Source organism: Trachymyrmex cornetzi, unplaced genomic scaffold (genome assembly GCF_001594075.2).
Source record: "Trachymyrmex cornetzi isolate Tcor2-1 unplaced genomic scaffold, Tcor1.1 scaffold34, whole genome shotgun sequence".
NCBI lineage: Eukaryota > Metazoa > Arthropoda > Insecta > Hymenoptera > Formicidae > Trachymyrmex > Trachymyrmex cornetzi.
Window position 1 is genome coordinate 181485 of NW_017298108.1, and position 12606 is coordinate 194090.

At 38.3% G+C, this 12606-nt stretch overlaps 1 protein-coding gene across 4 annotated transcripts in view; it reads left to right on the forward strand.

The window, feature by feature from the left end:
* The first annotated feature begins 60 nt into the window (after positions 1-60).
* Positions 61-12606, forward strand: part of LOC108763151 (ras-related and estrogen-regulated growth inhibitor) — a 47108-nt gene continuing 34562 nt past the window's right edge. For 2 of the 4 annotated variants that reach the window (XR_001940205.1, XM_018510520.1), the window contains exons 1-2: positions 2834-4769; positions 10285-10341. Coding sequence is in view for 3 of the 4 variants with exons in the window: in XM_018510520.1 (XP_018366022.1) it covers positions 4709-4769; positions 10285-10341 (118 nt within the window). In the remaining variant the exon portion in view is untranslated. Of the gene's footprint in view, positions 509-2833; positions 4770-10284; positions 10342-12606 lie in introns of those variants that run through there. The other 2 variants (XM_018510521.1, XM_018510523.1) reach the window with 2 other exon arrangements.

Genomic DNA, 12606 nt, shown 5'->3' on the forward strand with positions numbered 1-12606 from the left:
CTTGCGAGTGTGTGCCGCGTGTTTTTATTCTTTCCCTCCCTCCCCCCCCTCTCTCTCTCTCTCGCGTTCGTTCTCCTCACGTCAAGTGCCACGCTGTGCGGTGCGACCGTCCGAAATTCGCGAACGCGATACTACTCCAGAAAATTACACATCTGGACTCTTTGGAGTTCACGTTCTTTACGTGTTTCAAGAATCACGCATTTCTCGGCAATAATCATTGTCGAATTTGCCAAGTGCGATCTCTGACCGTCAAGTTGTGGATGGATACACGAATCCTCGAGTATCGAGACGTGTTCTTGAAATAATCGCGGAGTGGTGCTCAATGCATTATAGAAGAGTTTAAGCTTTCAGTGCCGTTCTCGGGTTTCTAAACATTTACCGCCGGGGATTGACGTACCACAGCGATACCGAGCTGTGACCGGCGAGTCTTAATCGATTTTTGATTGCTGAATTCTAACTGCCAAGCTCCAATCGTAATTGTGCAAGTGTAACTGTTAGGATATATCAGGTAATTATTCTTCCTAGAAAGATTCATCAAGAGACTTTGGTTCGCCTTTGTCAGGGCTTAAAGGTCATCAATTGATCTCTAAAGTTAATTATAAAAGTTAATTTCCTTATTAATGCGCGTAACCGTGACTTAATTAATCTCGGATATGCGCCGGCGTGCAATTCGCTGAAATATCTTGGTGGAAAATGGAGGAATGTATTATTTAATCCACGGGTCATCGGCCTTCATAGATGCGATTAACGCGACTCGCGATCGCTGTTAATCGACAGAATTAATTTATACAGGAACCTCGTGTACGTTAATTGAAATCGCTTGTGCGTATATTTCGACATGAATAACGCAATTATCGATTCTTCCAGCGTTGATTAATTCTCACCGTGATTAATTTTCACCGATTAATTCTTAACCGATTGTCGTTTTTGCTGTAATACAGAAAACTGATATACGTACAATTTACTTGATTACAATTTTTGTCAACCAATTTCAAGGATTGAAGCAGATTGGTCGAATTTTCGAAAGACGCGCGAAAATAAAATCGTCGTATGGCATATCGCACAAGAATTCTCCGAAGAAAATCGATCCTGTTAAATAAACAAGTGGCGCATCTGCGCATCTAGTATTTACACGTCTTAGACTTGCTACGTGCGAAGAAACCGATACCTTGGTTTCCGATTACGCTCCTCTATAGCGAGCAACGAGTTGATTTCTCACTTACGCAGACGATGAGCAGAAACATTTGTGACACACATGCCAAAATTTAAGTAGGTGGATAAAAACAAAAGTAAAGAATCTAATCAATCGTGTGACTGCGAAATATTCGATCGAATCAATTACTCAAGATTTTATTCTTGGTCATGTCATTTTATTTAATAAATATAATTTTTCTCCGTTTAACATTATTCGAGATATAACACAAGAGATTTGATTAAATTTGATTTGATACATTTAAAAATTACTCCATTCGATTTGGTTTATTTTGAAGGATGCGGTACAAGATAATCTTGCAAGAGCAATTTTTTTAGCACGTACATTATTTTATAGTAGAGTACATTTTTCAAAATGTACTTATGGCTGATTTTTATCGTATTATCGATGATTTCACATTTGTTGTTCTTTTGAAAACGCTGAATTAGTATTTGTTCAGAAATATACTATATCACAATCAATAAATGTTTATATCGGTTAAACGTGTCATAATCACGTATTTTGCAAAATCGTTCTTGCGTTTGCTGGATTTTTGAATGAAAATTTATTTATGTGACTCATTCATTCTTGACTTTACTTTGACCGCGTTTCTGTTATTAGTGTCCGTGTAATGGAAGTCTGTTATATAATATAATGGATATGATTAAGAATTTGTTATTAAATAGATAATTAAGGTAGATAATTATAAAAGATAGGTTATTATTTCAAAACTATATGATCTAAATTATGATTTTATTTCAATCACATTTTATTTAATTTAATACGTGTCGCAATTTACGGTCATGCTTTGTTGTTCAACATTGTGACGTTCGCGATAAGGTCACATTAAAAGAATTTCTCGTGAATAATATCGTCGCAATGCGCCCTGAAAGATAGTGAAGTTTAATACGTGATACGGGACGCGTTATCTAATCTAGCATCATTTAAAGCGTAGTAGAGGCGAGAATTAGAGACGAGTGACGACTTGCGAATTTCAGTGCGCAAAAAGTTGGCGGATTTTTTACGCGTGTTTTATCACCTCGCGTATTATTTTTTTAATTCATCAATCGCATTATGCGCCAATGCTTTTACGAAAGTTGCATTTTCGTATAATGTTACTGTGATTAATCAATGAATTTAAAAAAACTTGTTTTATTTCTCTGTGTTACATTTGTTACATTTTCCGTCGCGCGTTATATATTTACTACTTCGTCATTGTGTTTCTCCATTAAGTATTTCCCTGCTACGTTGATTGCTTTCTCGTTTCCCTCTCAGTTGCTTTCCCATTATACTATTTGTTTGTTTATCATATTAATTATTGCTCAGATATTTTATTCTAATTACGTAACGTAGCGTATCTGGAGATTTCTTGCCACGCCAACGGAATCGATTAAAAATACTATAATTGCAAAATCGTAAATTTTTACCTGTTATTTTTACAACAGTTTTCTTTGCAAGAGTTTTTACTTAACGTAGGCGGAGAAAATTAAAATGCTCCAATATTTTATGGCGCCAATTATGCTCCGAAATGACTTAATCTTTCATTCAAAATTAAACCCGCCACTTCTCTCGAAATATTAAAATTAGTTCACGGTGTTGAAGAAAAAACAAAAAAAAAAAATAAATAAATAAAGGGAAAACAGCAAAACAAAAAGTTGCGTGTCGCTGCGGGGGATGAATGCATCCTACTTTTCTCGCGGTCGTCGTCGTCTGCCGTCGTCTGCTCGTCGTCTTCGCGCGCGAGCGATAAGCGAGTGTGCATCAGTATGCGTGCATACGTGCGTGCGTGCCTGTCCTTTTTTCGTAATCGCCGACGTGTCGGCGGCGCCAAGCTAGAAGACGCGGAGGAAGGCCGACGACCCGTTATAAATGGAACCAGAGAGACGGCATTTCTTGAATCGCTGCTTGTGTTGTTATTCGCAGCACAGCGTCGGCCGCTGCGGGACGAGTGAGCGAACGAGCGGACGAGCGAACCAGGCTCGTTCGGAAACCACCCTTGCTTTCGAAGGTGCGAGGAGACTGACTCCGTAATTCTGAATCGTGCAGATTGTACTATCGAGTTCGATGTTCTTCGGTGTAAGGATCGGAAAGGAAGAACGCAAGAATTTAGAGGAAATCAAAGAGGAATCGCTTTCTTCATATTTTTATACGATAAAGAGACGCTGGAGTAAAATTAATTAACAACGCTAAATAATGCATTGACACTTGATGAGAAAACAAAAAAAAACAGAAAGAGAGAGTGCGGATCAGCTGAAATCCTTGGCTTGTAAAACTAAATATCGTAAGTGGTACTAGTCGTTCGGATAAGAGACAAGCAAAGGGAACGATTTATTAAAGGGAATGATTAATACGTACAATCATTTAACAATAGCTGGAGAACAAAGATTATCAGAGTACAGAAATTATCCGAGAGAGACTGACAGTCTTACTGGTGGAGAGAGAAAAGAACGAGAGGAAAACAAACAAACCGCGTCACGTGAAATTTGTCATCTTCAAGGAGAAAAGGAGAAATCGTGATAAGATAACACGGCGCGGCGGTCGTTGCTGTTAATAAACTCGTGTGCTCGACGAGAGGGCACATTGTGATTTCTTGACGAAGGACGCGAGATTGTAATCGCGGCTGTCATCTTGAGAAAGGAGCTCGATCGCGCTCGATTCGGAGCTTCGCGGTGAGTCGTGCAAGAGTTGTGCAAAAGATCGGCGTGTCGTCGCGCGGCTGGAAAAGGGGGCTGTATCACTCAACGCGAGCGGCTTTATCGAGGCGCTATCGTCTTCCCGCGCGAAGGAAGAATCGCGCATTCGACATGCCAGGCGGGGACTCGTAATCGCGGTTACGCTCGTTCACCAGGTAGAAAACGACACATGGAACCAATATCGGCTGCCTGTTCGTCGATCGTCGCCACGGTTTCCTCCGAGTCGCTGGGAATTAGCAGGGAAGGTTCTAATTAACGCTGCCATTAATAGCTCCATATCTAAGCAGTGACGACTTCAGCTGATGATTAATAGATAACCGCCGATTAAATACCTGATCGAGGCGAAGAACGAGAGCGAGAGGAGAAGGGTTTTCGCTGTTTCTTTTTAGAAATAATGTTCTTGTGCCTCAACACTGCGCCATAATTATCAATTCTCTATTCATTCTACATAATTCTTCTGAAACACTAGAATAAGATCCGTACCGTTTTCTTTGCGATCTCTTCCTTTCTCTTTTGTGTGTAAACGAAAGAGAATTTAATCAAGCGCACCAGAGAGATTAATTAACGATTGATAATTATACCGCTACGAAATTGAGCAATGATGACTCGAGCAGATGATTGACTGTTCGTTACAGTAATTAATTTCGTAAGAGTGTTGCGAGTGTCACGTGTGTTCGAGAAGGACATCAGCCCTTTTTGTGCGCGCGAGTGAATGAGAGTATGAGTACGGCGGTAAAGTGCAAAGTGATGTAATTGGTGCATTCGCTGCGGAGGCAATGTGTGATGCCAAATCAGCCCGAATGACACTTAGCCCACGCAGCTGATGACAAACGTAAACAGGATCAAGGTGGTCGTCCTCGGCGGCCCCAGAGTCGGTAAATCAGGTGAATCTTTCTTTCTCTCTTTTCATTTTGCTTCATTCTCGTGTAAAAATTATTCCATTTATTTTCATCAACACTATTATCAAAGTCACAAAATTCTAATAAAGAAATCACGATTAACTCAACTGAATTAATTCTGTTGTATAAGTATAATTAACTAAATTAATTCTAATTACTAACAATAAGTTAACTCTTCGTCTGCAATCTGAGTTTTATCGAGTTCAAGTTTTTTTACTGTTTTAGGTTTGCAAAAAAGAACTCCCATTACTATAACAAGATATTTTTAGTGCCCTCTTTTATTTCAGAGAAATTTAAGTAAAATTTCACTTGTGCCAAAAAAGATCTAGGATTTTTTCAGACGAAGGATTAATTTAGTACGAAATTTATTTGCTTGAGATTGCAAGAAATTCTAATCAAATTGTGCGTGCGATGTGTGTGTGTCGCTTTGCCATTGTTTTGTGATCTACGAAGAGAAAGGTTTTGCGCGTTGACCTTGCGTGCGAAATTAAATCGAATCGAAATTAAAACGGACAACGGAAAATACATCTCTGCGAAAGCAATGTTGATTTCCTATATGAGAACATGATGTGATTGGAACACATCGCGTCGGAAACGATATCCATTCGGTCCATTCGGTGACGAATGAAACGGCGAAAAAAGATGCGCAGATCGATTATGGCGCAATGTCGTGAAATATTGAATCACGTCGGAAGGACGTTCATTATGATGGACGATACTAATATCGCGTCGTCGTGCAGCGTGTAATTTCTGCGCGTTGTTTAATAGCGCACCGACGCAACGCATTGAATGAAAGTGCCGTTAAGATGGATACGTATAGTCCCGTGGAATAATACGTTGCATTAGTTAACCCGACAGTCGCGCGACGCATACAAAGCGAGCAAACGAACGGGCGATAAGGCGGTTCGCCGACCTCGGAATAAATCCTATTAATAACCGCTAGGACCGGCCACCTTAATAAAGGCGCGCTCTTCGTTTTATTCTGATCTCGTCCGATCTCGTACATGACTCTCCTCTCCCTTTGCTCTTCCACCAATTTTGCATCTTCATATTATTATTAAGTTACCGGAATCAACCAATCATCTACAAACCATCTTCTCATTGGCTACGTTCAGAGTAAAATGTATTTATTTTGCAACTGTCGGAAGCTTTCTTCGTGCTGATTGAATTATATTTTTAAGTTGATATTCATAGTCGGGTCTTATTTTTCAAAAAGTCTCCATCTTAAGTAATATTTTATGATGCTAATATACGGCTCTGTGATCGTTTCATGACATCTTATTACGAATACCGGTCTCAGATCTACAAGAATAATTCTATCTGAACGAAGAAAACTTGATATAAAATAAACATTTTTTTGGACACGGCTATTGTCGAGTTGTCGTTATATTTGAAATTGCATCTTTCTAACACTGTTAACTAGATATCTTTTTAAGATGTTGTTATATCAATTGTAATTTCGAATACCTTAAATTCTTCAATCGTGAAATTTTTCGCATCTTCGAATAGAAAGTTGTGTTGTCTGATGGCAACATCGTCATATCTCGGAATATCACAAATTGCCGTTTTGTCAGGATTATTGCATTTTTTTTCGGGAACATATTTATTTAATTGCGTTTCGCTACTTCTGCATTCGCACGTTTCACTGCTATGCACGATCTTGATTGCTGTAAAACACGCGACAATGTCGTCTGTTCTACTTTTTGCGGCAAAAACGGTGCATTCTCACGCGGCGACGGCGGCGATGGGAAGAGGGATATCTCGACGGGAGCGAATCCTTAAAAGTCTCTTGTGAGACCCCGCTGGGTATAATAAGGACCTCCGTGGATGTTATCGGATATCATTCCGCGTGACCGAGAGGGGAGGGGGATTGCCATGAAAAAAATCCTGCACGGTTGCAGCAGCAGGTTGTAAGATCTGGACATCCGATACATCCGTTCTGTTGCCCGCGGTATTTGATTTTGAATTCCAAATTTATGCGGTAACATTTCTTCCTCCGCATTATCGCACCTTCGCCTGACATACTCCCGTGTACACGTATAAAATAACCGTAACTCTTCTATAATAAAGGAAACGAAAATTTTCTTTGGAAATTTGGAATTTAGTTGTTTTCACCTATTAATCTTCATATGCCACACTACAGGAACACTTCTGATATATCACGTCCAGGGTTGCAACAGACATGGAAAACCGGGAAAAGTCAAGGGAAAATGTAAAAAAATCTGGAATTTTGAAATTTGTTCACAATTTCCTTAAACTGCTCTTATTCTAGATAATTATTATAATTTTTTAATATATCTGATGTTTATAGTGAAATACGTTCAAAACACTTTAAACGATTTTAATAAAATAATTAAAATTTATATTTTATTCAGTATCTTTATTGGATCGCCCTTTTTCGTAACTGCATTCTTTTTTTCAATACTAATTTATTTTTTATTGGTTCGAATTTGCACTCAAAATTTTCGTATGCTACTAAGCCTTTTTTGCATTGTTTTTAATAATATAGGCTAGATTTCCTACAACTCTTTAAATGTGTTAAAATTTACATATTGTAAACAATTTGTTTTCAATTGAAATGTTACGATATTAAGAAATATAACAGTAGCAAGCAAATGTATCTTTATTAATTTAAAAAAAAGTTTTATTAAAAAAAGTTAAGCAATGGAAAAAGTATTGAAAAAACATTGGGAAATAAAAGCCAGATATACCGAAAAGGCGTTTAAGAGTTGACTATGTAATAGGAGCTTAATTCTCGCAAAAATAGATACCAGTAATGTATAGCATTTGAATTGGATATTTCCAAGTAAATAACAGAATTCTTCAACGACAAGTAGATTTCGCAAAAACTACTGACAGTGCGGAATCATGAAAAGAATTATGGTCACGCGAGAAATGCAAGATTGTTATCTATAGCCATTTATCTGCGTTAACGCTTATTGAAGAGGCAATTGGAGGTCCGCTATCCAAGCCCAGACGTGTTCATAAATTCATTTGGTCTAAACGACTTGCTTTATTGCCGTGTCACAATAAAAGCGGACAGAATAGTAGCTCGTGGAAGTCGCGCTTCAACGGGTTTCTTTTCTGCGAGATATCAATTTGACATTTTTATTACCTTTTTTTAATATTTTTAATATAGAATTTTCTCCATCATATGATCAAATTACAATTTAATTTTTCGTTTTTAAAAAAATCATATATCCCGTTATTTTTTTTTTTTAAAGAAAAGTGTCTTTCAGCAAATATTATTGTACATTACTTTTCTTCCTTTTACTAGTGTAATAAATTAATTAATTTTTTATTGTATAAAATTGTTATTGTTAAAAATTGTGTTTGGACTGTTTGGAGCAACTAAAAAAATTATATACAGAAAATTTGATACTTTCTATACGAAATATAAAATGCCATGAGTGAAATTTGTTTCAATAGAAGATAGTGTTGAATATTTGGGATAGACGGAAAATTTCAACGAGACAAGAGGATGCACTTGGTTGATCAACGCGCCGCACCATCCCGATCTTTTTTTTGTCATATGTCTCCGTCTCGTCCCTCCCCCCCCCTCCCCCCTTCGATTCAAAGCGATCGTGGCCGTAATTACTATTTTCTTACGTCCACCAAGCGGCTTATCCTCCAACGATCTATCTATAGAACCCCACGCTGGCAACCATCGCACGTCGGCGAATGGCACCGCGAATGGTTGCGTTTTGCTCGTACCGTTGCATCTTCCACATTACACATAATTCTCCGCAGGTGACTTAATCGGCTTCTCTCTTATTCTTCTTCTTCTTCATTCTTTTCTTCTTATTCGTTCTTCTACCTGCCTAGTTTTCGCCTTTCTTTTTTTTTTCTTAATTTTGAACGTGATCACTTGCGCGCTATCGGTTAAAATATTACCCCTTTGAAGATTTTGTGTGAGTGAGGTTTTTTGAAATTTCATTTAATAGTACCATTGTGGTTGACCTATTTTTTCGATTTTTTAACTTTACGTTGGAATATTTTTGATAGATGTTATCTACAGCAATATTTTGCATTCTGCATGAGCTATTAGTTATTTTTTATCGTTTGATGGCTGCGTGAGGACCACTATATTGTCGGCATTCCCAAGTTGATTCTACGAAAGATAAGAATTTTATTATAAATACTTAGTATCTGGCACGAGTGTCAGGTTTCCCTCGCGTTTGGATTTGAGTGCAGTGAAGAGCGTGTTTTCATCAGACCCGGGTGCTTGGCACAGATTACTCTTGGGACTATTAGACGTTACGAGTAACATTCTCGTGTCCACATCAATTACTTCGGTTCGCGCGGCCTGTATAGGATTACGCGTGACATCGCCTCGATTTGACGACAGTCATCTCCAAGGGAGAATGAGTCTTCACTCAATTACCGAATTGCTTGGCACAATATAATAATCCGCTGTCTTTGTATGATGACTATCGAAAATACAGTTTTTATAAAATTTCTTATTTTTAAATTAGTTATATATATATATTCAAATGCAAAATGCTAATAACTAATGCTAATTAATATAGCAACGTGTCAATCTTTTATTGTACTAATAATTTGGTTTTTATGTGTGAAATAAAAACAGACTACGTAAATTTGTTTTTCATAGATATTATAGGTGTATTTATCTATCGGATGTTTAATTTTTAAAATAAAACACAATATAAAATACTTGCATAATTGGTACCCTATATATATATATATATATATATAATTATAATTTATATCTTTTAATAAATTAGTTTCCTTCTCTTTGAAAGGATCAGTCGAGGGATCAGTTAGTTCTTGCCGGTCCATCGACTTTCCGCAAGCGTACGTTGAATCGCCGTTGAAAATAAATCGTCGTCCAGCTGCACGGAAATATTTCGAAGATATGCACTCGTATCTCTCATCTCAGCAAATAGCTCACGAATGAAGTTCTATATTCTGTTCCTGCTCGTGTCTTTACCTCTCCTCTCTTCTCCTCTTTTTCCATTCGTGATATTTCCTCTTCCCTCCCTCCGTCGTCGTCGTTATCGTTGGGTTGAACTACGACGATAGATTTATAAACAGTGTATATCTACGAGTATGAATCTATGTACTCTACTACAATAAGTCTTGCGAGGTTTGAACGACGACAACGACGACGACGATGCCAGGAACGTCGTCAGTATGTTGAATCTTAAGCCGCCTTTCGCGCCGCAACGAAACGGAATTTATGACGCAAGAAATTTATCGGCAACCCACAGGAAAACTCGTTCCTCACGAATATTTATAGTTTCTTTATTAACATTGAAAATAAGTTAATGGCGTTTCAACACCTGCGCATATAGGCGCATATAGGCGCATATAGGCGCATATAGGCGCGCGCGTCCGTCTAGCTAGAGAGAACGAAAATACGTCTTCTTACATTATTACTTGTAATTACGATTCCACTGATGTATCATCAGACTCACTACAATTATTCGCGAGATCCTTTTTGAAGTTAATCAATTTCTTTTTCCTCTTTCTGTTGCAGCCGTGGTTGTGCGGTACTTGACGAGGCGATACATCGGCGAGTACAGCTCGACCAGTGGTAAGTGTTTCTCTCTCTCTCTCTCTCTCTCTCTCTCTCTCTCTCTCTCTCTTCCCTACCCTTTTTTTTTCTTCAAGATAATTGCCAATGCGAAGCGTGAATGATTGCGTTCATTCGTTGCTAATTTCTCGACGTCATATTCTGGATAAATGTCCAGTTCATATCTAAGTTCCTTTCTCGCTTGCTATCGACTTATCTCCTGGGGGCGGGGGGCCGTGCACTCACCCCGTAGTACAAAACGCGAATCTAAATCTTGATCGGTGGCCTCTCGCGTGTTCCAGCGGGGACCGCGACGGAAAAATCCGCTGTGAAATATTCTCGCGTTCGAAACCGGACTCTAATTCAAGGGTACCAATGAAAAATCTTAATCATGGCGCCTCGCGAGTGATGTCCCGAGGGCATTCTAGCGATCACAGAAATACACGAGATAAGGGGGTAGGGTAGCAGCGTATAGAGGGAGAAAGATACAGAGAAAGAGAAAGAGAGACCGCAACAGACACCGCTGGATCCGTGCGGAGGGCGGAGATTTAAACACTCGATATGAAATAGAGCCTATAGGGAGGGTCTGCAGAATGCAGATCTCTCCCATAACTCATGCAGGCTACTTCGCCGTAATAATTGCCGTGCACGCCCGCGGACGTATAAGCTATGACGGCGAGTTTCGCGGATATCCGAGCCGCTTGGAAAAATTCACCGTGAAGTATTGTCCCCTTAACCCTGAACCGGCCGGTCGCTCATATTTTTGTAACACCTCTATGGCCGAGCCGGCTGTACATCCTCACCGGCGAGTACCACGCCATTTTATCGCAATCCCGATACCTGTAGGGACATTATCGCCAAGATAACTGATGTGCTTGAAGCAAATATAATTATGTAAAATACATAAATTTATAGTTGATTAGAATAAATTGCAGATAAAACTGCCTGAATGGATTTTATCCTCAATTTAAGATTACGTATCCTTTTTGGAAAAGGATTTAACTTTTTCTACGTTAATCTAAGACACAAGAGTGGTTAAGAATCACCACATCAGATGTTTGTGTTGGTCTATCTTTTTTTTAAATATTAAAATTGGATGATTAATTATACTTGTCTGAATTAAGTTTGGGAAAATGTAGCATCCTAAAATACATAAAAGTTCTCGGAATGAAGATTTACAAGAAAATTTATAAGTCAATTTGCACGCAGTGCAAAGTTTCTCCTTACTTTCTTTACAAGTGCATTCACATTAATATAATGTACGGAAAGCTTCCCGATACAATAGTGCAATCATCGATTTATCGAATTTCTCTCGTACATAACTGGCACTCAGAATCAATCTTGATCCCAATCGATCTATAATGTTGCGATCGATAATGCCGGTCGAGAGTGGAAGGGTGCCGTCGCGAGTGCTCTCTCCTACCATCGATATTAATTAATTTCCTGGGAAAATGATGGATAATCATTCTTGAATGTAACCAGGAAGCGGATAATCTATATGTTCCCCCTCGATCAAAAAGGGGGATAATCGCTCAATCGATTCTCAAAGATGACGCTGTGGACGCTACGGAACTGATTACTATCCATCGAGGATCGATAAAAAATGATAAGAATAATGATAGATAAAAAACTCCGACGTAGACATGTAAGGGGTCTGAAGATATTATACAGACTGCTTTGTATAAAATAATTTCTATAGAAATATGTATAAACGAATATTGGACAAAAACTTTGGTTGACTTCATCAAAAAAAGTATCTTTCCGTTTGTTACTTTTTGTTACATTTTTTAGATATCGTGCAAAATTTCTTGATAGTAATAGTATAAAATTTTAGGATTTTAATAATAGGAGTTTTATATTTATGAAAATTGAAATATTGAGTCTTCAATTTTGTTTGTTAAGAATTTTTTTTTTTTTTTCGTAAGGAATTTGCTAACTCAAGATAGCATTCGGAGCAATCATATGCAACAGTCATTCTCTTTCTCTCTATCTCATCTCTTTCTCTTGCTTTTTTGCTTCCCTCTCTTTCGGTACATCTTGTGTGAAACGAATTGAAAATGCGTCGACACTTCGTGCGACTCGTGTGCGGGTTATCGCCATACTTTCGTTCCCGATCGTTGGAGAATCACTTTTCCGAAGAAAACGCCCTCAAACGGTGAAAGCGGGGCCATTGATTTCCTTCAGCTGGTTTGCGTAGGTGAACGAAACGCGAAAAAATTCTTTTAGCGTATTAATAAAAATTAATTTATTTTGTAAATTTAAAGATTATTTGGAAAATGTGATTGA